The 27,965-nt window shown below is 46.0% G+C and overlaps 1 protein-coding gene and 1 long non-coding RNA gene across 2 annotated transcripts in view; one reads left to right on the forward strand and one right to left on the reverse strand.

Annotated features, from left to right (window-relative positions):
- Positions 1-6,901, reverse strand: part of LOC144686037 (uncharacterized) — a 21,040-nt gene extending 14,139 nt beyond the window's left edge. Inside the window, exons 1-2 of the long non-coding RNA XR_013577837.1 lie at positions 6,854-6,901; positions 6,434-6,489 (exon numbers count right to left, since the gene is read on the reverse strand). This is a non-coding gene — a long non-coding RNA (uncharacterized LOC144686037). The remainder of the gene's footprint in view (positions 1-6,433; positions 6,490-6,853) is intronic.
- Positions 2,440-26,794, forward strand: LOC144686036 (myozenin-2-like). Its single transcript, XM_078551188.1, has 6 exons — positions 2,440-2,544; positions 6,298-6,395; positions 10,139-10,296; positions 14,366-14,537; positions 15,910-16,093; positions 26,511-26,794. The coding sequence occupies exons 2-6, from the start codon at positions 6,317-6,319 to the stop codon at positions 26,698-26,700; spliced, it is 783 nt and encodes a 260-aa protein (XP_078407314.1). The 5' UTR covers positions 2,440-2,544; positions 6,298-6,316; the 3' UTR covers positions 26,701-26,794.
- The last annotated feature ends 1,171 nt before the right edge of the window (positions 26,795-27,965 follow it).

Below are 27,965 nucleotides of genomic sequence, written 5' to 3' on the forward strand. Positions count from 1 at the left end.
CCTGGATAGAGTGGACGTGGGGAAGATGTTTCCATTAGTAGGAGAGACTAGGACCCGAGGGCACAGCCTCAGAGTAAAGGGAAGACCTTTTAGAACAGAGATGAGGAGAAACTTCTTTAGCCAGAGAGTGGTGAATCTATGGAATTCATTGCCACGGAAGGCTGTGGAGGCCAGGTCATTGAGCGTAGTTAAGACCGAGATAGATAGGTTCTTGATTGGTAAGGGGATTAAAGGTTACGGGGAGAAGGCGGGAGAATGGGGTTGAGAAACTTATCAGCCAAGATTGAATGGCGGAGCAGACTCAATGGGCTGAATGGCCTAATTTCTGCTCCTATGTCTTATGGTCTTATGGTTAGAGGTCAGGAGTTAAACTCTTGATGGTATCCAGGTGGATCTGGAGCATCGGCCATGAATACCCTTCGTAAATAGTCCATTCATCTAAGTTAAACCAATGTTTATAAAGATCTAATGGCAGTGGAATAAAGAATCCTTGTTTACTAATCTTCTTTCAGTCTGTGTGTTTGAATTTCATATTGCATAAGTTATTACCCCCTTGTTCTGGGCTCCCCCCACCAGAGAAAATAGTTTCTCTCTATCTACCCTATCAATTCCTTTAATTGTCCTAAACACCTCAATGTAATCTTCTATATTCAGTGGAATACTAGACTTATCTATGTAACCGGCCCTCATAATTTAACCCTTTTAGCTCCAGAAACATTCTGGTGAACCTGCACTGCACATCCTCCAAGGCCAATTATTCTCCCTGGGGCGCGGTGACCAATTGTAGTAAATATAGTTTACAGAAACTTAGGGCTGTAGCTTTAAGAATGTTGTAAGATCACATGATCTGCGTAAACCAATGTGCTAGCAGCGCACGTGTAGTTGCTGCTGCTGCTGCCTTGTAATTAAAGTTAAACGTTTCCACTAAGAAAAGTTGTCTGGAAGATCAACTCCAATACACCAGTGTAGTACAGGGGTCTAGCACATATAGGGTAAATGTGGGTCTGAGTACAGTACCGCCCACACGGTGATGTAAGAGGACACATGACCCGCACCATGGTGTCAGTCTAGTGCTCCTAGCATGGACCCTTTACTGTACATGTGTACCTAGTTCTACGGAGACTTACCGAATGGTGTCCAACACCCGACAACACCCAGAGCTGAGTGTAGTTACTCCAGATGGGGTCTAGACAGTGTTCGTTGTGACTGTAACATAGCATCCAGCCCCATTGTATCCCAGACTTTCAGACATTCCATTAGCCATTTTTAATTTATTTTTTTGTACCTGGCCATGAACCTTCAATGATTTCCGTACTTGGACCCCCTAAAACTCTCTGCTCTTCCATACGTCCTATATTCGCGCCATGTAGAAAGTGACAAATTAAAAGGAAGCTGGGTCAGTACGAGGGAGGAAGTAAATCCATCTTTCTGATGAGACATTAAAACCGTCTGCCTTCTTGGGTGGATGTTAAAGATCCCACAGCACGGTTTTGAAGAACAGAGAAGCTCGCCCCAGTACCCTGGGGCCAATAATTTTCCTACAAACGGAATCACTAAAACAGATTATCTAGTCATTATCACTTTGCTGTTTGTGGGAGCTTGCTGTGCACAAATTGATTGCTGCTCTTCCTACAGTAGAACAGTGACTACACCCTCAAAAACAGGTTCACTGGCCATAAAGCACTTTGGGACATCCCTGCACTTGCATGATGTAATTGTAAATCATTTTTCTTTCACAAAGGATGGGGGATATGCTGATTGGGGTTAGTTGAGTGGGGGGAGGGAGGTGGCTGCTGTGCAGTGTAAACACCGGCATGTACCTGATGGGCTGAATGGCCTGTTTTTGTGCTGTAAATACTGTGCAATTCTATATGTAACGAACTCCTTGAAAAACAAGCTGAATGACAATCTGATCATGAAGTGGGATAACTGGGGGTTCATAAGAGTAAGGATAGGTAACCCAAGCAGTTTCTGGAGGTAGCTGTCAGTTTTGGTCTTTTGAATGCTTTTGCCCGTCCTTTATTGCCTCTCTCAGGAAATGTGAGTGTAATTAGGAGGTGTCACAATGTAATTTGTACCTGCTCCATGGAAGCTAAGTGATGGCGTTGATGTCCGCTGGTTCCGAAATTTCCGTATGTTCTTATGCTTTTACTTTTTTTTTAAGTCTCTGGCCCCAATAGCTCTGCTCCGACAGCCAGTTTTAAATTTCTTTAATTAACCAGCTGAAGCTGTGGGTCGTTGTGTGAGCCAGCTGTTCGAATACATCGCAGGCAAGAAATGGAAAAGACGCCTTCAACTAAATATAAGCCTATGATGTAGGGTAGGTAAGCACTTGGAAGCCACTGGGCCCTGCTCCGAGGGAGGGGGGTGGGGGGGGGGGTGGGGGGGAGGTGTGGGGGTGGGGGTGCGTTGGGAGAGACTCAGAGAGAAGGTCTCAGAACACAATCGGCACACAAACACACAGTGCGTGTGGGAGTAACTGGAGGTGGCTTTCGATGAGAGGTACAAGTAGTCAAAAGGCGAATTGTCAAAGGCAACTAACAGGTAGGAAACCTTTCAATGACTAGAGTTCTGTGTTGTATTTTTAGCCCTTTGACCAGCACGTTGTAAGACACAGGGAATCCAAAATAGTGACACACCATAAAAGCACATGAGGAAAAGAAATGAGATTAATATTTCATGGAAAGACATTAACCAAACCTCTTTGCCCATATGGAAGATAGTAATTATGTCTAAGCTGATGTTACATTTGCATTAATACTAATTTATTTTAGTAACTGAAATACATTTCCACTGCACAAGTTCCTTGTTTGCAGATTGTGTTTAATGAAAAAGGAAGATCTGCATTTGTGTAGCGCCTTTCGTGACCTCAGCGCTTTACCGTCGGTGAAGTACCTTTGAAGTGTAGTCACTGTTGTAATGTAGGAAATGCAGAAGGCAATTGTTCCTCATTAGAAAATCCCGATCAGATCATTGTAAAGGTTGTTAAAGGTGTTGGTCAGTCCTCACTGGGTAGAATGCTCACCAGTCAGACTAGAGATGAGTACATGCGAGAAAAGGAGATAGAAAGACATGCTAAAAGGTGAGGTCGACGGAATGGGAGAAGACTCAGAAGAAGTGAAATCACCAGCACAGACTTGTTCGGCCGAATGGCCAGTTTCTGTGCTGTATTTTCAATGTTGCAACGTACAATTGGAGACATCGTGGTGAATGGCTGGTGTCCCTGCCTCTGAGCCAGAAGCTCTGGGTTCAAGTCCCACCTCCAGGGCCTGATGGCCAAGGAAGGTGTGTTCATAACGCAGCCAAACAGGTTGAATGTCAACTGTAAATCCTTCCAATGCACACCAGTGGCAGGTGGGAAGAGCAGGAGAGATTCCTGGTCTGCCATGTGATGGAAAGAAAGTTGGAGCCTCTGCCATCACTATCCATAGTTCCAGAGAACAACATGCAGGTAAAAATTCACAGCAACTCGGAATCCCTCAGTGAACTGTAACACACCACCACTGTGTACAAATATGCGCACAATGTCAATTGGGAATAGTAGACTTTTCTCTTTCATTGTAGTTCCCTAACTGAGATGTGACCACGCAGTAATCCGTAATCTGTGAATTTCTCAGTCAGAGTGGTGACACTGGTTATCATCACTTCCTCATACTGCCAGTGTCATAATGGATTAACTGCTCAAGTCCCTGGTGTGGAATTTGAACTCACAACTTCCTGATTCTGAGGTGAAGGTGCACCTCACTGACCCACGGTTAACACAAAGCAAGTGGCGCTATTGCTAGGGGACGTTTTTTTCCCAGCATCTGGCTGCTTTTGGCCGGTGGGATTTGACACGGAATAAAGCTCTCCTTGCAAAGGAACACAGGCCAAGGAAGTGGTGGTGTTCCATTCATCTGCTCCCCTTGCCCTTCCAGATGGTAAAGCCGCGGATTTGGAAGATGCTGTCAAAGGAGCCTTGGTAAGTTTCTGCAGCCCATCTTGTACACACTGAGTGTCAGTGGTGGAGGGAGTGAATGTTGAAGGTGGTGGATGGGGTGCCAATCTAGCGGGGCTGCTTTGTCCTGGGTGGTGTCGAGCTCATCGAGTGTTGTCGGAGCTGCACTCATCCAAGCAAATGGGGAGTATTCCATCACACTCCTGACTTGTACCTTGTAGATGTTTCTTTTTATTCATTCATGGGATTCTAGGCCAGTGTTTGTTGTCCATTCCCTAATCCAAATCAGGATGGTGAGTGACTTGGAGGGGAACCTGCAGGTGGTGATGTTCCCATGAGTTTGCTGCCCTGTCCTTCTAGATGGTAGAGGTCGCAGGTTTGGAAGGTGCTGTTGAAGGAGCCTTGGTGAGTTGCTGCAGTGCATCTTGTAGATGGTACATTCCTTGAATAATTAGAAAGGAAAATTGTGCTAAAACAGTTTATTGGGAGACACTGTGCCATGACTGGGAAGGGAGTGAGGTTAACTGAAGGTTAAAGGAAATAAATTATTGAACTTGAATTTCTCTAGCGCCTTCCACAACTTTAGGATGTCCCAAAGCGCTTTAGAGCCAATGAAGTAGTTTTGAGGTGTAGCCACTGCTGTGATGCAGGAAACACAGCACAGCAAGCTCCCAGAAATAGCAATGTGATAATGAACAGAGAATCTGCTTTAGGTGTGATTGAGAGATGAACATTGGTCAGCACACCAAGGAAAACGCCCCTGTTCTACAAAATAGTGGCCATGGAGTCTTTTACATGTTCCTGGAAGGACAGATAGGGCCTCGATTTAACATCTCATCTGAAAGTTGACACTTCTGACAGTGCATCAGTACTGCATTGGATGTGTCAGGCAGAATTTCCATGTTCAGAACTGTAGAGTGGGACGCGATTCCTGAAGCCTCTGACCCAGAGGACGTTCTACAGCGTCTTTCACACCTCAGCACATCCCAAGGCACTTTCCAGCCAGAGGAGTTCCGACTGAATTGTGATCGCTGTTATAATGTCGGAAATGTGGCAGCTAATTCATGCAGAGCAAAGGCAAGGGTGCTAAAACTGAGATGAGGGTGACAGAGCAAAGATATCAAGATGCAAGCTGCCTATTTCCAGTCTATTTTTAAAAAGAGAATCAAGAATAGAAATAAATACTAACCCCGCATCAGCATCAAAGACGGGAACTGCTAGTAAATGTCAAAGTAAATTGATGGCTCTTGTTCTAGTCCCTATTTTGTATTTTGCTTACAGTGGGTAACATGAACTGGCTTGAGAAATCACTTGTGTACTAGTGGTCAAGTCAGTCTGCCTGGATGCAGGATATTGTCCTTGAACTTAGCACTTCTGTTCCAGCCTAGAGGACGGGACCACGGTAAAATTACAATGTGGGTCTTTACTTCCTTACAGGAGCACAGCTGCAATTGGCCTTAATTCTTCTGGACAAGGGCAGGCAGGATCCTAATCCTGGTCCCTGTCCAGTCACCTCTGCAAGAAACTGTTTAAGATCGGGCCTGGTTCTGATCACTCTTAATGACTCAGGAGCCCACCTCAAGGGGTTTTTACCCTTGTAAATAAGGGTTCCTGGTAATGGGATATCTCTGAACTCGAATTCATCCAAAATTCTGCTGCCTGTATCCTAGCTACACCAAGTCCCATTAACTCATCACCCTGTGTTCCCCATCCAGCAATGCCTAAATTTTAACATCCTTGTGGGGAATTTTGTGCCCTCTCCCATGGCTAGTCTGATGGCAGGTGTTGGGGGTGGCACTTAATTGGATGGGAGGGTAGCAGTTAGGCACCCCACCACCCTCCTGCCTCCAGCCCAATTAAGTCCAGAGCGGGAATGCCCGTGAACAGCCTTTGCGCCCTGCCGCCAATTGAGGCCCTTAAGTAAATAATGCCCACTTAAGGGCCTCATCTGGCACCACCAGCAGTGAGCAGGGGGCATGTCATGGGGGGGAACATGACAAGCAAACCTTGTCAGGGTTGCTTGTGGGCTCCCAAGTGCTTCCCTCATTCAAGGCCACTCGATACCTGATTGAGGGACCGGGCATTGGGAAAGGGGTGGGGCCTGCTGAGAGCCAACCCCCACTGCCTTTGCTGCCGACTTCCCTCCCCTCCTCCCGCGCGACACCCAACCCACAATCCCCTTCCCTCCATCACTCACCTGTGCCTGGGCAGGGGGGGGGAGGGGGGGCCAAGGGGACACAATTCATTTTTGAAGCCCTCTTTGTAAAATAGGTGTGGCATTGAGGCCCGACGCCCAATACCAAGTGGGCCGTGGGCCTGGAACCAATTTCTCAGCCAACATGCTACTTTCTCTTCCTCAGCTTCACATCGCCAGGCATCATGTCGTATGCTTCACTAGTCAAGGAGAGGAAGCAGATGGCATCGGCCATTGCAAGAGAGGCCCACGGGGAGTTGGAAGGTAAAGGAGTCCAGATCAGTAACACCAGCATGCCATACCTCAGCTTCTTCCTTCTCTTCTCTCAGTGTCTTTGGTTGGCTCCAAGGTGTCACACCTGACGATGAAAGGTTGGAATTGTTTTATTGAACCCTCTATACACTTTATAACTCGACACCAGTGCCCAGGAACTCCAGTGCACTGTTGGAAATTAACTGAGCCCAATACACTTGTCTAGAACATGTTAGTGGTGGCCCTGTCACTGGGAGTTGTCCATCTCCAGAAAAGCCAATGCTTTGGTGGGTCAAATAGCTGGAAACTTACCAATACCTTATGCTTGTTTTTATTCATTCTTGTGATGCAGAAATGATAACTTCCCAACAAAAAGACAGTACCTCCAACAGTGCAGCATCCCCTCAGTACTGCCCTTCAAAACTTACAGGACTGGTCCTCTGACAGTGCAGCACTCCCTCAGTATTGACCCTCTGACAGTGCAGCACTCCCTCAGTATTGACCCTCTGACAGTGCAGCACTCCCTCAGTACTGCCCTCTAACAGTACAGCACTCCCTCAGTATTGACCCTCTGACAATGCAGCACTCCCTCAGTCCTGCCCTCTAACAGTACAGCACTCCCTCAGTATTGACCCTCTGACAATGCAGCACTCCCTCAGCACAGCTCCTCCACTAGTGCAGCGCTCCCATAATACTACTGCTCCAACAATGCAGTTCCTTCAGTGCTGCCCCTCCAACAGCAGACTGCTCCCTCAGTATTGACCCTCCAACAGTGCGGCACGTCCTCAGAATTGATCCTCTGACAGTACAGCATTCCCTTTCTACTGATCATCCAACATTGCAGTGCTCTGTCAGTCCTGTGCTGGGAATATCACTCTGTATTTTGTGATGAGGTCACTGGAGTGGAACATAAACCCATGGTTGTCTGAATCAGAGGCAAGAGTGCGACCCACTGAGCCACAGCTGACATATGGGGTAAGGTGCGAAGGGCAAATGTAATTGGCATCCAAGAGCATGCTTTGGACGGCAATCCCATGGCCACAACGAGGGCCCACATTCTCCACTGGGGAACGACAACCAACCTGTTCAGACACTAGCGGAGCAGCTGCACATTTTAGAGACCACATCAATCAGGGCTATGCACTGTACTTAAATCCAGAGATCTCGTGTTTCAGCAACACTCATCTGCCACGTTAGACAGTTGCAGAGAAGGCGAAGTTTCCCCCTCTGTGCTTAACCATGACTGTAATATAAAGCTGCAGTGTTGTTAAGTGACAGCTCCCACAATCTATTTTAATTCCCTGTTGTGATTGGCAATGGTAGGTGCTGATTAGCTGGGAGGCACTGGATTTACTGTTAAGTATTAGTGACATTTAGCTTAAAAAAAAAGGATTTGGATATTGCATTGCATCAAGAAATGAAAGAAAAACAAACGTAACACAGAACAGCTAAGAAAAGAACATTGTAGTACCTCAGTCTAGACCCCTTTGTGAGAAATGCAAACAGGAAAAATGGCGCGTTACCTGATACGTTAACTTTTGTGCATGTCTGTGAGCTCCAATTATACTGGGCTTTGGTGAGACCACACCTGGAGTATTGTGCACAGTTTTAGTCTCCACGTACGAACGTGTGAAGATACGAGAATATGTGAATCAGGAGCAGGAGTAGGCCATTTGGCCCCTCAAGCCTGCTCCGCCATTTGATAAGATCGTGGCTGATCTGACTGTGGCTTCAACTCGACTTTCCTGTCCACTTACTATAACCTTTGACCCTCCCTTGTCAATCAAGAATCGGTCTAATAGCCTTAACAATATTCAGTGACCCAGCCTCCACTGCTTTCTGGGAAGAGAATTCCACAGGCTCATTGACCCTCTGAGAGAAAAAGATTTCTCCTCATCTCCGAATTAAATGGGAGACCTTGTATGTTTTAAACTGTGTCCCTTAGTTCTGGTCTCTCCCACAAGGGGAAACATCCTCTTAGCAAATACCCTGTGCAGTCCCCTCGGGATTTTAATAAGATCGCCTCTCATTCTTCTAAACGCCAATGGATACAGGTCCAGTCTGTCCAACCTTTCTTCAAAATATAACCCCTTCCTCCCGGGAATCAGAATGAATCCACTATCTAAGGAAAGATATACTCGCCTTAGCATCAATTATTCACTAGGTTGATTCTTAGAGTTGAGAGGCTTGTCCTTGAGGAGAGATTGAGTAGATCAGGTCTGTATTCTCTGGAGTTTAGAAGAATGAGAGCAACCCCTACTCTGCCCTGTTCTCAGAATCACAGAATCACACAGTGCAGAAGAGGCCCTTCAGCCCATCGAGTCTGCACTGACACGTGAGAAACACCTGACCTACCTACCTAATCCCATTTACCAGCACTTGGCCCATAGCCTTGAATTATGATGTGCCAAGTGCTCATTCAGGTACTTTTTAAAGGATGTGAGGCAACCCACCTCCACCACCCTCCCAGGCAGCGCATTCCAGACCGTCACCACCCTCTGGGTAAAAAAGTTTTTCCTCACATCCCCCCTAAACCTCCTGCCCCTCACCTTGAACTTATGTCCCCTTGTGACTAACCCTTCAACTAAGGGGAACAGCTGCTCCCTATCCACCCTGTTCATGCCCCTCATAATCTTGTACACCTCGATCAGGTCACCCCTCAGTCTTCTCTGCTCCAACGAAAACAACCCAAGTCTCTCCAGCCTCTCTTCAAAACTTAAATGTTTCATCCCAGGCAACATCCTGGTGAATCTCCTCTGCACCCCCTCCAGTGCAATCACATCCTTCCTATAATGTGGCGACCAGAACTGCACACAGTACTCCAGCTGCGGCCTCACCAAGGTTCTATACAACTCCAACATGACCTCCCTACTTTTGTAATCTATGCCTCGATTGATAAAGGCAAGTGTCCTATATGCCTTTTTCACCACCCCACTAACACGCCCCTCCGCCTTCAGAGATCTCCATTTAATCAGACCCTCCTTGCAACAAATTTCAGTGCAGGCAGTTAGCAGGAGCCCCCTTTCATTCAGTGCAGCTCCCCTTTAAAAGGGACAGATTGTCTTTAAGAGTTGTTGGCCAGTTGGAACAGCTGCCAGCCATGCACACTGCTCGGACCCCCTGCTGAGCATTCAGCCAGCCAGCAGCATGGGTCACGCACAACTGAATGCTACAATTAGACAAATGAAGATGTAGCATGAGGTTTGTGTGCTACCTACTCAATGGAATAGGGAAGAAATGAATTTTCAGCCCAAAGGCCCCAGTTAGCACTGGTTAGGTAGAGTGGGTGGTGGTTCCTCAGTACTGACCCCCTGACATTGCAGCACTCCCTCACTGACCATCTGACAGCGCGGCACTCCTTCAGTAACTGACCCTCTAACAGAGCAGCATTCCCTTAATACCGATCGTCCAACAGTGCAGTGGTGGGTGGGCGTTGGAAGAAACCATCTTACACAATGGGCCCAATTTTAACTCTGTAAAATTGGACGGATTTTGAGTGAGTTAAAATCTCGCCCAAATGTGTTTTTGAAACGTGAGTTGCTTTGCAACAAGTGGTGACTGATACAAAATCAGACTGGAGCATTCCAAAAGACACTGGATATTTAGTTAAAAATATAACTGTGAGTGAGCAGGAAGATGGGGCTGTAAAATCAGCAAGAAGTTTTTAAAGACAACACACTTTGTCCTACATCATTGATTTCTTAGCTCCCACGTGTATTTACTTGTATTTTTCACTGCCCTCTCCTGTTTTTAAGAAGCGCCTCATCTGGATCTGGGGAAGAAGGTCAGTGTCCCTCAGGATGTGATGATGGAGGAGCTATCGCTGCTCGCGAACAAAGGATCAAAGATGTTCCACATGCGGCAGAAGAGGGTCGACAAGTTCACAGTGGAAGGGACACCGGGGACTCCAGTGGTGAGTTGCCCAGTAGTTACCATGGCAACCTAGAGCATGCCAACAAAGGTCACAGGATAAAGCAGAATGGATGTTGAATTCTGTTGAATGTTGAATGTGGCTGATGGTCTTCCAGTGGCGGCAGAGTGATCGTCTCTGTGTGGCGCTGCACTGATAGTCTCTATTGTTACGACCCCCACAGAGACCAATAACTTTTCAAAAGATTATTGAATTTCCAGTGACTGGCTGGAAGGATCACACAACAAGATTCCAAGTTTTAATACTTTTACTGTAACAAACAAACTAAAAGCAACATTGTCAAAACACTAACAGAATTACCTGGAAAAACTCAGCAGGTCTGGCAGCATCGGCGGAGAAGAAAAGAGTTGACGTTTCGAGCCTTCATGGCCCTTCGGCAGAACTGAAGCATAGTTAGAAGAAGGGAGAAATATAAATTGGTTTAAGGTGGGGGGTGGGGGGTGGGGGGGCGTGGTGGGGGGAGAGAGAGACATTGAGGGTGTGGTGATTGTGGAGATGAGCAGATAATCAAAAGATGTCACAGACAAAAGGGTCAAAGAGGTGTTTTGTCTGAGAAAAGTGCTAATTAAGAATGGAGGACAGGATATTCAAAGTACAGCTCTAGTGGGGGTGGGGTGGAAAGGCTAACAAGGTTTTAGTTTTAGATTTAAAAATAATGGAAATAGGTGGGGAAAGAAGAATCTATATAAATTATTGAAAAAAAAGCGGGGGGGCGGTGGGGGGGGGAAGAAACGGGGTGGGGATGAGGGGAGTTTAAGATCTAAAGTTGTTGAATTCAATATTCAGCCCGGAAGGCTGTAAAGTGCCTAGTCGGAAGATGAGGTGCTGTTCCTCCAGTTTGCGTTGGGCTTCACTGGAACAATGCAGCAAGCCAAGGACAGACATATGGGCAAGAGAACAGGGTGGAGTGTTAAAATGGCAAGCGACAGGGAGGTTTGGGTCTTTCTTGCGGACAGACCGCAGGTGTTCCGCAAAATGGTCGCCCAGTTTGCGTTTGGTCTCTCCAATGTAGAGGAGACCACATTGGGAGCAACGAATGCAGTAGACTAAGTTAGGGGAAATGCAAGTGAAATGCTGCTTCACTTGAAAGGAGTGTTTGGGCCCTTGGACGGTGAGGAGAGAGGAAGTGAAGGGGCAGGTGTTGCATCTTCTGCGTGGGCATGGGGAGGTGCCATAAGTGGGGGTTGAGGAGTAGGGGGTGATGGAGGAGTGGACCAGGGTGTCCCGGAGGGAACGATCCCTACGGAATGCCGTCAGGGGGGGTGAAGGGAAGATGTGTTTGGTGGTGGCATCATGCTGGAGTTGGCGGAAATGGCGGAGGATGATCCTTTGAATGCGGAGGCTGGTGGGGTGATAAGTGAGGACAAGGGGGACCCTATCATGTTTCTGGGAAGGAGGAGAAGGCGTGAGGGAGGATGCGCGGGATATGGGCCGGACACAGTTGAGGGCCCTGTCAACGACCGTGGATGGAAAACCTCGGTTAAGGAAGAAGGAGGACATGTCAGAGGAGCTGTTTTTGAAGGTAGCATCATCAGAACAGATGCGACGGAGGCGAAGGAACTGAGAGAATGGGATGGAGTCTTTACAAGAAGCGGGGTGTGAGGAGCTGTAGTCGAGGTAGCTGTGGGAGTCGGTAGGCTTGTAATGGATATTGGTGGACAGTCTATCATCAGAAATTGAGACAGAGAGGTCAAGGAAGGGAAGAGAAGTGTCAGAGATGGACCATGTGAAGATTAGTCTAAACACTATTCAGTAGGCAACTTTAAACTATGGACAAGACCATTGTTATACCTTACACTGTTTTTTAACCGGACACTTCATTCTCCAGGAATCAGTCCAAAGTGATTCTTAGCTCCCAAGGACTTGCTTTGATCCTTTCCAGCCAGGTAATCCCTAATCCCTGAATTTACTCTCACGGTGAGATTTACTCTGGAGAACCTTTCCTCTAGCCAAAGCTAGGGAAATCCTCCAACCTTGTTTAAATTATCACAAACTTGGTCTCTTCAATCTGAGTGTGAGCTTCCAATTGTGTTTCAACTGGTGACCAACAGCACCAGCTTTTACTCTGCTTAAGGTGCAAGACTAGCTCCCTCTATCTTTCTCTGCTCTTTCTCTTTCTCAGATTCTTAACCTGTCTGTGAGGCTCAGTGATATTTTAGGAAAATCTGTAACCTGATCCTACAATTGCTTCCTATGTACTCCTTCACATCTCCATGGCAATGTAAATCACATGGGCCTCGTATCCAGGTAGAAATGCTAATTGTCGGGTTCCGAACAGAAACCCAACACTGTATATACTTAAAAACTTTATCCTTATTGAACTAAAGAGTAGAAATTTCTCCTTCTCTTTAGCTCTGAAGAAGAGTCAGAAGGATTTGAAATGTTAACTCTGTTTCTCTCTCCACAGATGCTGTCAGGCCTGCTGAGTTTTTTCCAGCATTTTCTGCTAATAATTCAGAGGCCCAGATTAATGCTCTGGGGGGCATGGGTTCAAACCCCACCATGGGAGGTGGTGGAATTTAAGTTAAATTATCTTTTTTTAAATCAATCAAATCAATATATCAGCAATTGAAAGTTAGTCCCAATATTGGTGACCATGAAGCTATTATCAATTGCTTTAAAAATTCATCTGATCCACTCATGACCTTTATAGACGGGTGACTCCAGACCCACAGCAACATGGTTGACTCTTAACTGCCCTCTGAAATGGCCTAGTAAGCAGCCAAAAACTGTAACAGAAAAGCAATCCCAGATGGACTGCTGCAGTTTAAGAAGGCAGCATCAAAGATGGGCAACAAATGCTGGCCTTGCCAGTGGTGCCGACATCCCATAAAAGAATTTTTTTAAAAAGCATTGCGCCTTTTTCAACTAAACAAAAGCTTGAGGGAACAGTCATTCCCTGGTTCATTCCCCATGGCAGTGTCTTGACCAATCAGAGTCCACTTGTCTGGTTTAAATTTAAACAAAGGTTTGGCAGTGAACTATTCCCTGGTGCATTCTCTGTTGTAACACCTCTACAGATCAGAGTCCATTTGGCAACCAATCAGCATCATCTTCTCACGCAGTATAAATTGTTGTTCCCTTTGAGATTTGGTATTCTTGCGATTCTGTCCTGATGAGTACAAGACAAAAAGTTTCGACAACAAGCCTCCTTTTGTCAGCAAAAAAAAATACAAAGATAAAAACAAAAAACTGCGGATGCTGGAAATCCAAAACAAAAACAGAAACAGAAATACCTGGAAAAACTCAGCAGGTCTGGCAGCATCAGCGGAGAAGAGCACAGTTGACGTTTCGAGTCCTCATGACCCTTCAACAGAAGGTTCTGTTGAAGGGTCATGAGGACTCGAAACGTCAACTGTGCTCTTCTCCGCCGATACTGCCAGACCTGCTGAGTTTTTCCAAGTATTTCTGTTTCTGTTTTTGTTGTGAAAAAAAAAATACAACTTGTGTTTCCTGGAATATAGAAGGTTAAGGTGTAGTTTGATTGAGATTTTTAGGATTTGAAAAGAATTACTGGGTGGAGAGAGAAAAACTTTCTCCGCTGGTGTGGGGGAGGCCTAGAACGAGGGAGGATAACCCTAAAATCAGAGTCTGGCCATTTAGGAGAGAAGTTCAGAAACACTTCTTCATGCAAATAAAATAAAAGCGTTGGACTCTCACCCACAAAAACACAATAATAGATGTTATCTCATTTCATAATTTTAAATCCGATATTGATAGGTCTTAATGGATATGGAGTCAAGGCAGGTAAAGTTGAGGTTCAGATCAGCCATGATTTCATTGAATGGTGGAACAGACTCAAGGGGTTGAATGGCCTCCTGCTGTTGCTACACTCATTTGAATTGACCTTCTGATGTGTTGATGTTTCTGGTTTGACCCCTGGCATTGCAATGGAAGACCAGGCCCAAACCAGTAACCAAACTCTCCCTCTCAAACCTGCTCTGTTTCTCCTGTCGCTTTCTGTTCTTAGAAACTGTGTTTACTTCAGTGAAGCTGTGCCTTTGGGGAGGGGAGTTCCAGTATCTCAACCGTTCCTTCTCCTCCTCTCCAGAAAGTTGATGGGACCGTGCCTCAGGATGGGTCAAAGGAGAACTACAGGTCAGAGGTCTACATCGCACAGCCTGGAAAAGGGAGTGGGCCAACCGTGGCACCAAAACCATTTGGCAAATTGTCAGCTGCCAAAAACATCAATGTTATCCTGAATCCCAACATCATTGCTCCAGGTAAATGTCCCCAGCTTGTCCTGTGACATCGCAATCTAAAGGAATGATTCAGTTTTGTGTCTTCGTCCCACCTCTAGCTCCTAACCTCTGTTCCCTCACCCTCACCCTCACCTCCTTTCACGGTTTTGCTTTTATTTTCTCATAGGATTGAACGGGCTGCTTCTCTTTTCTCTGGGGGAAGGGGAGGCTGACGGGGTGACCTGATCAAGATAGTTAATATGACATCGGAATTCCATAGATTAGACGTGAAGAAGGAGACGCGGGGAAAGCTGATAAAGATGAGATAGACAAGTCACTTGGTCATGCAGAACTTGAGTATTGTTGCAAAGAGAGACATGTTGTCAAAACTTTCCATCTCGCACTTAGCAAGACAAACCCAAGAAGACCAAATTTCAAAGGGAACAGCAACTTATACTATCCAAGGAAAAGGGTGCTGATTGGGTTGGAAAGTCAACTCTGATTGGCTCAGGCGTTGCCATGGAGAGAGCAACAGGGATCGATAGGCTCCACGAGCTTCTGGGTAATTCAAAAAAGGCACAAGGTGAAAAGCTTTGGCAACATTTCCCTCTTTTCAGCATTATTCAAGATAAGATAGTTACTAACAGGCTCAACAGGGAATTCAAGAGAAACGTCTTTCCCCAGAAACTGGCAAGAGAATGGAACTCGCTACCACAGGGAGTAGTTGAGGTGAATAGTCTGGATGCATTTAAAGGGAAGCTAGATAAGGATACGAGTGGGGAAAGAAATAGAAATGTGTACCATAGAATTAGATGGGCTAGGGTGGGAGGGAGGTTTGTGTGGAGCATAAACACTGGGATGGATGTGTTGGACCAAATGGCCTCTTTCTGTGTTGTCTACTCTATGTAATTCGAGGTGAGGTTCCTTCCTGGCTCCTCCTCAGCTCCTCATAGGCATTCCACATTTACGGCCAACACAGCAAAAGTGATAGTTATATATAATTGAGCTGACCATTTTATTGCTAGAGGACAGGGATCGATTGAAGTGGGGAGCAGAGCATTCTTCAACAACTTGCATTCATATGTAGGGCACCTTTGAGGCAGGTCAGACAGAAATTTGACACTAAGGCAAAGAAGGAGGAATAGGTGACCACAATCGGCCAAAGAGGTCAGCCTCAAGGAATGTCTTAAAGGAGAGGGGGTAGCGAGGTAATGAGCTTTAGGGAAAGAATTCCAGGGTTTAGGACTAGGCAGCTGAAGGCACAGCCACCAATGGTGGAGTGATTAAAATTGGGGATGCTCAAGTGGTCAGAATTGGAGAAAGGCAGAAACCTCAGAGGATTATAGCCTGAAAGTTAGAGACGGGGTGGGTTGAGGCGAAGGAGGAGTTTGATTTCACTGCTTTGTTTCCTCAGGGTACTCCGGACCTTTGAAGGAAATCCCACCTGAGAAGTTCAACGTCACAGCAGTCCCCAGGTCCTACCAGTCCCCCTGGACTGAAGCATTGATTGGCCAAGCTGAACTGGTGGAAGCCATGGTTAACCAGCTGCCAGAGGTCCCAGTCAAAGCTCAGTCACAAACATACAGGTGCTTCAACAGGTAAACACAATCTGCTTCTATGGCTTGAGGTTTGGTATCAGCTAAATACACCTGCAAACTCCTCCTTATGTGTCAGCTGTGGCTCAGTTGGTAGCACTCCAGAGACAGATTCACGGCTGATACTCCTGTTGACATTACTGAGGCAGTGCTGCACTGTTGGATGCAACATTTAAACTGAGGGTCACATCTGTTCTCCCAGGTGGCCTATTTTGAAGGAGAGTTCTCCTCAGTGCCCTGGGGCCAATATTTATCCCTCAACCAACATCACTGAAACAGATTACCTGGTCATTATCACATTGCTGTTTTTGGGAGCTTGCTGTGCACAGATTGGCTGCCATATTTCCTGCATTGCAAAGACTTGTATTTATATAGCACTTTTCACTAGCACCAGATGTCTCAAAGCACTTTACTTTTTGAAACGTAGCCACTATTGTAATGTAGGAAACACAATTCAATTACCATTTTATAGCTAGAGCAACAGGGATTGATTGAAGTGGGGAGCAGAGCATTCAATATTACTGTCTATACCTGGCCACCAGACATAGCTTCGCGCAAGAAGTTTCATCTTCAATGTGCCTGGATGCGCACTGTGAAGCTCTGCCCAGAGTGGTTCTGTTCCTTGTGAAGGGACGGCGACTCTTGATCCCTACAACAAGATTCCATCTTGACAGCTTAACTCTGATTTACTGGCATGGAATGGTCTCATCTCTTCAGACGCTGGTGAATCTGACCACCCTGGCAATACAAGGTCTCTGACTTTTAACAAAATTGGATCACTGCTCATCCAATTTCGAATTTGCCTTACACAAACAAGCAAAGAATCCAAGGAATTCAGCACAAGCACAACTTCTTGTGGCGCTGGAGCATGTACAATGCTATCTGGTAACGGGAGACGACTGAATGCGTCCGCATTTGCAACATGTAAACCAGGACGGTACATAAAGGTATACTCTTACACAGATAATATCAAAGCCCAATGGTGAATTCTTGCTGATGCTTTTGCTGGAATGACCTTATTCTCACTGAATAAATCCATTAATGGTTTATGGCCCTACACAACAGTGAAATGTAGTCCATGCCGGTACTGGTAGAATTTTTTCACTCCAAATATTACTGATAAACCTTCCTTTTCCAGCTGGGAATAGACCTTCTCAGCTGTGGAGAGGGTTCTGGAGACATAGCCAATTGGCATTTCTGATCCATCTTCCAGCCTACATGATAACACAGCTTTCACACCATAAGGAGATGCATCACATGGTAATACCAATTCTTTTGATGGGGTTGTAGTGTATCAATAAACACGACAAATGTAATAGCTTCTTAACTTTCACAAAGGCTTCTTCCTTGTCGTGAATTCCATAACCAACGGTGATTCTTTTTTAACAAGAAGTGTAATGGTGCTAACACTGTTGATAATTTTGACAAGAAGTGGCTGTAATAGTTGATCATGCCCATTAAAGACTTGAATTCGGCTACACCGGACAGAAAGGGCACCTCTTTGATTGCCCGAACTTTCTCTTCTACCGGATACAAACCCATGGCATCCACCCCGTGACCCAGGTAAGTAACTTCTGGTGCTTGGAATGTACGTTTCTCTTTCTTTAATCATACACCGGCTTCCAAGAATCTTCTTAGCACCTCTGCGAGGTTGGCCAAATGTTCAGCTTCAGTTGACCCTGTGACCGGAAAGTCATCTAGGTATACTACGAATTGGAAGTCCTTGCAAAAGACTCTGCATTGTCCTTTGGAAGATTGCACATGCAGATGATACTTCAAAGGGAAGGCGAGTATATTGATGCAGACCCTTGTGCAAATTGATGGTTACATTCCCTCTAGACGTGCTATCCAGCCCTAGCTGTTGGTATGCATGGTGCATGGCTCATGTCCAGTTTTGTATAGGATTTGCTTCCAGCTAGCTTTGCATATAAGTCATCTATCTAAATATAGGATATTTGGCTGCTTTGTTCACTGTCAATTTATAGTCCCCACAATTGCGTATAGTTTGGTCAGGCTTCACCACTGGGTCTATGGGCACTGCCCATTCCGAAAATTGGACTGGTTGGATGATACCCAGCTTTTCTAACCGGTACAATTCTGCATCCATCTTCTCCTTTAAGGCATAAGGCACAGGTCTGGCCTTAAAGAAACGGGGTGTCGCTTGAGAATCCACATATATTTTTTCCTTGCAAGCCTTTTAACTTCCCTAATTCATCATGGAATACACTGTCGTATTCCCTTAGCAATTCAGGAACTCCTCCTGTTCACAAGTGAAATATTTTGGACCGGCTGAACTTGATTTTTTGTAACCAGTCTCAGCCCAGAAGACTAGGTCCTTCACCTGCCATTATGACCCTTGGAAGCTGGGCTGTCTGTTGCCTGTAAGACACTGGTATTGTGGCGATGCCTTTTACCTGGATAGATTCTCCAGTGTATATCTTCAATTGAGCCGTTGTTTGCTCCAGACTCAATGGCTGGATACCTTTATTTAGATAGTTAAATATGTGCTCTCCCACCATTGTGGTTGAAGCTCCCGTATCTACCTCCATTATTAGTGGCTTTCCATTCACTTGGATTGTGACGATAATAGGTTCAGTTTTTACCGCTGTGACATTGTACATGAAATGGATATCGGTATCGGCAGTTTCAGGTTCTGTTGTATTATTCAATCCCAACATGTTGCTTTGCTGCCTTATATGTCGTTTCAATTTTACCCTGCATTGCTTTATTACGTGAACTCTCCTAGGGCAGTAATGGCATTCTGCTTCCTTGAATCTGCAGGTGTCTGGTATGCGGTCACTCCCACATCTATAACAGATTAACCTTGGAGTCACTGCTGAAGTGTTTCCACTCAGCCTTTTCATGGTTTCTCACAGCAGACGTTGCCTCTCGCTTCGCTGCTGTGTCTCTGGTCTTGGCGCCACACCCGGCGGTAGGTTTCCACCCCACATGAAGAACAGCGCCGTGTTGTCTGTGTTGTAAAGCCTGCGAGTCCCTTGCAGCACTTTCCATGGCGAGTGCTATTCCAGGGCACACTTCAAATCAACGTTGCCTTCTGCGAGTAAGCAGAGCTGAATGGCATCGTCATGAACTCCACAAACTAATCAGTCCCGCAGCATATACATGAATAGGACGGGAATAGAGGGATACGGACCCCGCAAGTGCAAAATGTTTTAGTTGACGGGCAATATGATCGGCGCAGGCTTGGAGGGCCGAAGGGCCTGTTCCTGTGCTCTACTTTTCTTTGTTCTTTGTTCTTTGTTCACATCATTGAGTGTGTCTCTGAAGTCGCAGTGCTCAGTCATATGCTTCAACTTCACTATATAGAGTGCAATGGACTCTCCCCGGGGCCCTTACTCTGAAATTAAACTTAAACCTCTGCATTATTACGGCTGGTTTGGGCTGGTAATGCTTTATCACGAGGTCCACTAATTCATTAAAGGGCTTAGAATTGGGCGCATTCAGGGCCGTCAGATCACGGACGAGGTTGTATGTCTTGCTACCACATATGGTCGAAAGGATTGCTTTCTGCTTCCCCTCCCCGCTAATTTTAGTTCTCTACGAAATAAAAACCACAACCCTCGACAAACTGGCTCCAATCTTCCAACGTTGCATTGTAAAGATCGATTCTGCCGAAGAGCGGCATGACTGGTGAGTAGTCTTTCCTTTCTTCTCAAGATTCAATGTACTCACGTTAACACAGTGAGGTGCAGCGTCGGAGATATTTTACCCTCATCACCAAATGTAATGACTCGGTGGAGCGGACAGGTTTCAACTTGAAACAGATAACTTTATTGCAGAGAGTGTTTCAGATGCTACCTGCTTGAACCAGGTCCTCGGTAAGAAAGCCCCGCCCCCGGGTTACCCACGCTGAGGGCTCATTAGTCGGAGCCTCCAAGAACAATCATGTGACCCCTGATAGGCAGTAGGAAAGACTAAACCTTCAATTACTACACTTGGTTTAGCATCTCATCCAAATGTCAGTACTTCTGACACTGCAGCACACCCTCAGGATTTGAGCTTTGCGATCAAACCTTGGGCCGGGAATTTCCACTGGCGGGATTTTATGGTCCCGCCGAAGTCAGTGGAATTTTGAACGGCTTGCCGCATTTTATGCCCCCCCCACCCCACCTCAAACCCCTGGAGTGGGGTTTGAGCCCAGAACCTTGTGGCTCAGAGGTGAGGGTGTCACAGAGCCACAGCGGACTCTTCAAGAAGCTTTTCATCCTAAGGTCAAGAATGGTGCTGTGGAAATGGAAGTCTTCCTTCTTTCAATGCCTACGTCATTCTTCAGGGCTGCATCTTAAACAATCTCTAAACCAACCACCAATCATGCTCTGCCCCCCTACCACGTGTGCCTTATTCATCACTCTATTCCTACTAACCTGCCTCTCGAGATACTTCACACAGTGAATTCATTATGGAGCACAGTATTATACACATCCTGTAGGCAGCCACAACATGAATGATATGTTTTCTCATGATACGAATTGAGGGAGAACATTGAACAAGACAACAACAGCTTGCATTTATATAGCATCTTTAGGGTAGTAAAATGCCCCAAAGCCCTTCGAGGGAGTGTAAATCAAAGGCTCATAGCATAGGGGAGATGGCGGTGTAATGGTAATGTCACTGGACCTGTAATTCACATGACCAGGTAAATATGGTGGGGACAAGGTGGAATTTAATTCGATTAATAAATCTGGAAGTGAAAGCTAGTCTCAGTAATAATGGGTTTATAACAACTATTGTTGTAAAAACCCATCACTCATGCCCTTTAGGGAAGGAAGTCTGCCTGGTCTGGCCGACAAGTGACTCAAGACTGGTTGGCTCTTAGCTGCCCTCTGAAATGGCCTGGCAATCCCACAGTCAAGGGTAATTAGGGATAGACAACAAATGTTAGCTTGCCAGCAAGGCCCATATCCAAAGCAAGAATATTTAAAAAAAACATGTAAGAAGATACCATGATCTGCATCCAAAAGTTTGTTAAAAGAGGTAGCTTTTACGGAGCATCTTACAGTAGGAGAGAGAGGTGGCTAAGTTCAGGGAGGGCATTCCTGAGCTTAAGACAGCTAACAGCCTGTCTGCTAATGGCAGAGCAATTAAAATCAGGGAGATGGAAGAGGCCAGGAAAGCAATGAAATCTTAAAGGATTGTAGAGCTGAGGGGATTATAGTGATGGGGCAAGAGAGGGGGATGGGGGAGTGATGGGGCAGGATGGGGGGAGGGGGGCAGTGATGGGGCAGGATGGGGGAAGCAAGAGTGATGGGGCAAGATGGGGGGCAGTGATGGGGCAGGACAGGGGGAGGGAGGGGGGAGTGATGGGGGAAGGGGTTTGATGGGGCGGGAGAGATGGGGGGTTGCTATGGAGGGATGTGGAAACAGGGGTGAGAACTTTAAAATCAAGATGTTGCTGGACCAGGAGCCAGAGCAGGTCAGTGAGCACAGGAATAATGGGTGATTGAGAACTTGGTGTTTTTTTTGGAAAAACATATTTTATTCACAAAATATCTGAAAGAACATTCCAAAACATTTCAAAATGGCCATCACAAAAAGTACAATCAGATTCAACTTTTACACATGGATCACGAGGTGCTTCAATACAATCAATGAATATTACAATCATTTCAATATGGTCATTACAGACAGTCAGGCAATGGTATTGGAGTTATCAACATACATCATGTTGCACTCTGAGGTGCTTCAATACAATTATAATACAATTAGTATTCAATGCAGACATTCATTGTGAGCCATACAGCCCGAGGGGTCTGTACCTTTCCCAGTCCCTCGGTGCACTGTGGCAGAAAGGTCTTAGACAGCGACCTTTCCCATTTGGGCTTTTGCGGTGGCTGCCCCAAGCTTTACTGCGTCCCTCAGCACGTAGTCCTGGACCTTGGAATGTGCCAGTCTGCAACACTCAGTCGAGGACAACTCTTTGCGCTGGAAGACCAACAAATTTCAGGCAGACCAAAGAGCATCTTTCACCGAGTTGATGATCTTCCAGCTGCAGTTGATGTTTGTCTCGGTGTGTCCCTGGGAACAGCCCGTAGAGCATAGAGTCCTGTGTCACAGCGCTGCTCGGGATGAACCTCGACAGAAACCACTGCATCTCTCTCCAGACCTTCTTTGCAAAGGCACATTCCACAAGGAGGTGAACAACGGTCTCGTCCCCACTACAGCCACCTCGAGGGCAACGTGCAGAGGGGGTGAGACTCCTGGCGCGTTGGAAGGATCTGACGGGGAAGGTAGGGCACAGGCAATAGAGATTTGGATGAGGTCGAGGAGACACCAGGAATACACACGGGATCATCACCATCCACCACCTTTGGCTCATCGTGCCTAAGCTGCCTCTTTGAAAGAGTTATCCAATTAGTCCCACTCCTCATTGCTCTTTCCCCAAGAGTGCTGTGTTTGCAGGGAATATACCTGATTTCAAATACCCACTAATACATGCCTAAACGTTGACTTAGAAATGAATATTAGCAAAATATCTACTGTAAAATATGAATATATGTAAATTAAACCACATACAAAGGTAACTGATTTGTACAGATTCTAGCCAAGATCTGTTGGTTGCGAACAGGCAATTTGTGCTGCGCAAGTTTGTGTAATGCGAACTTGAAATCTTTAGCCCTGCCCCCCCCCCCTTTTCTATTTTAATCCCATACTCTATAAATTCTGTCAGGCTGACAAACCTCCAGCCCATTGGCACACACATGTAATGAAATGAGCAAACTCTATAAATTTGCCTTGTCCCCTTATGGTGACATCTGATTAAATCAGCTTGGCTTGTTTGGCAGCTCCCACACCGCTCCTGCATCAAAACGTAGGGGACAAATTCGGAGTGAAGTTGGGAGACACTTCTCTACACACAAATCACGGTAGAAGTTTGGAACTCTCTTTCGCAAAGGGCAGTGGATCCTGCATCAATTGTTAATTTTAAAAACTGAAATAAATAGGTTTAACCAAAGATATTAAGGGATATGGAGCGGGTACATGGAGTTCAGGTCATAGATCAGCCGTGGTCTCACTGAGGAGTGGAAAAAGCTCGATGGGCTAAATGGCCTCCTTTTTTTTATTCTTTCATGGGATGTGGGCATCACTGGCAAGGCCAGCGTTTGTTGCCCATCCCTAATTGCCCTTGAACTGAGCAGCTTGCTGGGCCATTTCAGCAGGTGGTTAAGAGTCAACCACATGGTTGTGGGCCTGGAGTCACATCTAGGCCAGACCAGTCAGATCATTTTTTTTCCACAATCAATGATGGTTTCACGGTCACCAATACTGATTTCCAGATTTTATTAATTACATGTTTGAATTTCACCAGCTGCCATGTCCCCAGAGCATTAGCCCGGGTCTCTGGATTACTAGTCCAGTGACATGACCACTACACCGCCATCTCCCCATATCCCTGTTCTCCTCCTGTTCCCATTTTCCTATAAGGTTGATGGCACAGGCCCCTAAGAACTAAGCACATCACCTAGGCTGGCAATCCAGAACAGGAGTGAGGGAAAGCTATATTGTCCTTTAGGTGAGATGTCAAAACTGAGTTCGCGTGCTTGGGTTGATATAACCCAATCCCATGGTGTTGTTTTGCGATTGAGTGGGGGTTGGCAGGGGTGGGGAGCGAACACAAGAAACAGGAGTGGACCATATGACCCATTGAGCCTGCTCCACCATTTGATATGATCATGGCTGATCTTGGGCTAGGACTTTTCCACCTGCTCCCCATGTCGCTCAATTCCCTGAGAGACCAAAAATCTGTCTCTCCCAGCCTTAAATGTATTCAACGATGGAGCATCCACATCTGGGGTAGAGAATTCCAAAGATTCACAACCCTCTGAGTGAAGGAATTTCTCCTCATCTCAGTCCGAAATGATCGGCCCCTTATCCTGAGACTGTGCCCCCGTGTTTTAGATCCCCTGACCAGCAGGAACAATGTCTCAGTATATATGCTATCAAACATCTTCAGAATCTTGTAGGTTTCAATGAGATCACCTCTCATTCTTCTAAACTCCAGAGAACATAAGCTCAACTTACTCAGCCTCTCATCATAGGACAAACCCCTCATCCTGGGGACCAATTTCGTGAACCTTCGCTGGAAACCTCCAATGCAAGTATATCCTTCCTTAAATATGGAGACACAAGACCTGGACCAATATTTATCCATCAACCAACATCACAGACTACCTGAGCATTTATCACATGACTTCCCATAACCTTGAGTATGCAAATGTGAAACACTTTATTGAAGAGTAATTCCTTGACCATGAAAAGCTTCGGTACATCATGCAGATGGGAGAAACGCAGCATAAAAGCAAACACTCATTCTGCACACAATATTTCAAGCTCAGATTTATTTTGGGACTGAGATGATTTCACTGCCCTGCAATGCGGAGAGGATATGATCTGAGGCAGACTGCACCTACCAACTTTAACCCAAGGAATAAATAGAACGTTGAGTCATTAATAACCAATTACTGGAGCTCTCTGTCTCAGGGGGAAAGAGAATAGAGCAGCGCTTCCCAATCTTTTACCCAATGTGACCCCATGTAAATTCTTGAAAATTGGTGTGACACCAGAGGGAGAGCAGGGGTGGGGTTGTGGGGGGAGTTGTTGACCAGGAGCTAATATTTTATTTATATGGTTTTATTCCCAACCATTTTAAAGACTATTCCCAACAAATATCTAAAAAAAAACGTGTTTGTGGGAGCTTGCTGTGTGCAAATTGGCTGCTTTGGTTCTTACAAGGGGGATTACATTTCCTTGGCTCTAAATCACATCAGGGTGGCCTGAGGTAATGGAAACCAGTGTATGAATTCAAGTTCACTCTTCCTTTTCCATCATGACTGGTAGCAGATAAAAGCTTTATCGTTTCCTCATGCAATATATATATAATATACATGATCAGGATAAACAACTTGCATTTATGTACCTTCTTTAGTGTAGTAATGGGACACAAAGTGCTTCACAGGAGCATCATCAAACAAAATTCAACACCAAGACGCTAAAGGGGACATTTAGGATAGGCGAGCAAACATTTGGTTAAAGATAAAATAAAAACAGAAAATGCTGGAAAAACTCAGCAGGTCAGGTAGCATCTGTGAGGAGAGAAACAGAGTTAATGTTTTGAGTCTGTATGACTCTTCTTCAGCTCTGAAGAAGTCATACGGACTCGAAACGGGAGAGCTGCACTGTCAGAGAGGCAGTACTGAGGGAGAGTTGCACTGTCACAGGATCAGTTTTGAAGGAGTGCTGCACTGTCGGAAGATCAGTATTCAGGGAGAGCTGCACTGTCAGAGGGTCAATATTGAGGGTATGCTGTACTGTTGGAGGGTTAGTACTGAGGGAGCGCTCACTGTCAAAGGGGCTGCACTGAAGGAGTGCTGTCCTCTCGGAGGATCAGTACTGAGGATGTGATGCACTGACCGAGGATCAGTATTTTGGTAGAGCAGCACTGTCAGAATTTGCAGTACTCCAGGAGTGCTGCACTGACCCAGGGTCAGTACTGAGGGAGCACTGCACTGCAGTTGGAAGGGCAGTATTGAGTGAGCAGTGTACTGTTACAGAGTCATTCTGAGGGACCACTGCGCCACTGGAGATTCAGTACTGGAGATTCAGTACTGAGGAAGCTCTGCACTGTTGGTTTGGCCAGTACTAAGAGAGCACTACAATGTTGGTTGGCCAGTATTGAGGGAGTCTGCACTCAGAGGGTCAGTACTGAGGGAACACTGCACTATTGGGGGGCTAGTACTGAGGGAGTGCTGCACTGTCAGAAGTTCAGTACTGAGGAAGCAGTGCACTGTCAGAGGGGCAGTACTGAGGGACCACTGCACTGTCAGAAAGTAAGTACTCAGGGAGTGCTGCGCTGTTGGAGGGTCAATACTGAGGGAGCACTGCACTGCCAGGTCAGTACTGATGGAGCACTGCATTGGAAGAGGGGCAGTGCTGTGGGGGTGCCACAATGTCAGAGCGTCAGTGCTGAGGGAGTGCCGCACTGTCAGAGGTGCCACATTTCAAGTGTGGTGCTAAACTGAGCCTCTCAGGTGGATATAGAAGGTCCCATGCGAAAAAAAGCAAGGGAGTTATCCCCAGTGTCCTGGCTGATATTCATCCTTCAATTAACATCACAAAACAGATTATCTGGCTATTATCACTTTGCTATCTGTGGGATCTTGCTGTGTGAAAATTGGCTGTTGCATTTCCAACATTACAACAGTGACTACTTCAGAAATGATCTCATTGGTTGTAAAAAGCTTTGTGATGCCCTGTAGTGATGGAAGGCACTTTAGAAATGCAAGGTCTTTCTTTCTGACTTCGCTGCAATGTTTAAATGGGACGGAGTCAAAAACAACTGTTTTACACAGCGCGAACAGCTCAGCTGTCCTTGGGTTTTTAACCGATTCCCTCTTTTTTCCAGAGCTCCCACCCCCTTCGGTGTTCCTGGTGGTCACAGGAGGTTGTTCGAGGCTTCAGGACTCGAGCCCATGGAGATACTGGAGGAGCCGGCAGTCATGGTCAACACAGAGCGCTTCACAAACAGGCCCAGCTTCAACAGGTTGGCCCGTGGCTGGACCGGGCCTCCTCTCCCTGAATCGGCAGACTTGTGAGATAGCAATTCCGCAAGGGAGGCTTCACCAATAAGTGTCCTGATGTTAGGAACCTCAAGTGGAGCCAACTCATCAAAGAACGGGAGAATTAGCATGGGGGAGCGAGAGGTGGGGAGAGAGAGAGAGAGAGAGAGGGAGCCTCTTGTATAACTAAAGCCGAATTCACCTTAATAACTTGAAACAAAGAAGTTTCCTTTTAAATTAATACCACACTGCGGTTTAAATAAGACTGTGTCGAACACAACTTGTTTTACCAAGCTTGAACAGTCCTGCTTATTAAACGTGAAGTCTTACACTGAAATTGTGAATCACATTGGTATTCATTAAAGAAAAATAGTACTGGATACAAGAGATTTTCTTTTTTTTTAAAAAAGACTATGATCACATCAAATTTTACAGCATAACAGGCCATTTGGCCCAACTGGCCTATGCTGGCATTTATGCTCTGCACAAACCTCCTCCGACCATACTTCACCCCATCCTATCAGCATATCCCTCTATTCCTTCCTTCCTCATGTTTAATCAACCTCCCTTGTGAGATAGCACTCACAAGTGCACCTATTTAAAGGAAAGCTGGAGCAGCAAACATTTGCCTCTCTGTCACATTAAAGGCATCTTGCACACAAATCAGGATTACTGAAACCTTTTTAAATCAACTGTATAGAGAGGGCAGAATTGTAAAATGGGTTTTTCCTTAAGATTTGTGCCAGTGAACTGGCAGGATCGATTATCTCACCCCCGCCCCACGAGCCCCCATCACTTCTTGCAAGATTCAATTCCATTCTCCCAGTTTCTCAGTCTCCATTGTACCTGTTCTGATGATGTACATTCCACACTACTGCTTCTATGTCTGCCTTCTACCTCAACCAAGGATTGCCCCCAGCTGTGGCTGATTGAGCCCTCATTGAGTGTCCACCTCATTACCCACACTTCTGCTCTCATTCCTTCCCCTCCCTCCCAGATTCACGATAGGGTTCCCCTTGTCCTCACTTCCCACCCAACCAGCCACTGTATTCAAACGATCATTCTCTGCCACCTCCAGCGACACACCACCAAACACATCTTCCCCTCCCCACCATTCCTCTGTGACACCTGGTCCACTCCTCAATCACCTCAATAGCCCCTCCACTTCCCTTTCCCATGGCACCTTTCCAATGCAAGTGCAGGAGATGTAACACCTGCCTTTTTACCTCCTCTATCTTCTACATCCAAGGCTGCCAAAACTCCTTCCAAGTAAAGCAGTGATTTACTTGTACTTTTCAATT

Source organism: Cetorhinus maximus, chromosome 10 (genome assembly GCF_964194155.1).
Source record: "Cetorhinus maximus chromosome 10, sCetMax3.hap1.1, whole genome shotgun sequence".
Lineage (NCBI taxonomy): Eukaryota > Metazoa > Chordata > Chondrichthyes > Lamniformes > Cetorhinidae > Cetorhinus > Cetorhinus maximus.

Coding starts and splice junctions, on each gene's coding strand:
- LOC144686036 (XM_078551188.1), top strand. CDS start 6,317: ATGTCGTATGCTTCACTAGTCAAGGAGAGGAAGCAGATGGCATCGGCC. Junction 10,297..14,365: donor GGACACCGGGGACTCCAGTG/GTGAGTTGCCCA, acceptor CCTCCTCTCCAG/AAAGTTGATGGGACCGTGCC. Junction 16,094..26,510: donor ACATACAGGTGCTTCAACAG/GTAAACACAATC, acceptor TCTTTTTTCCAG/AGCTCCCACCCCCTTCGGTG.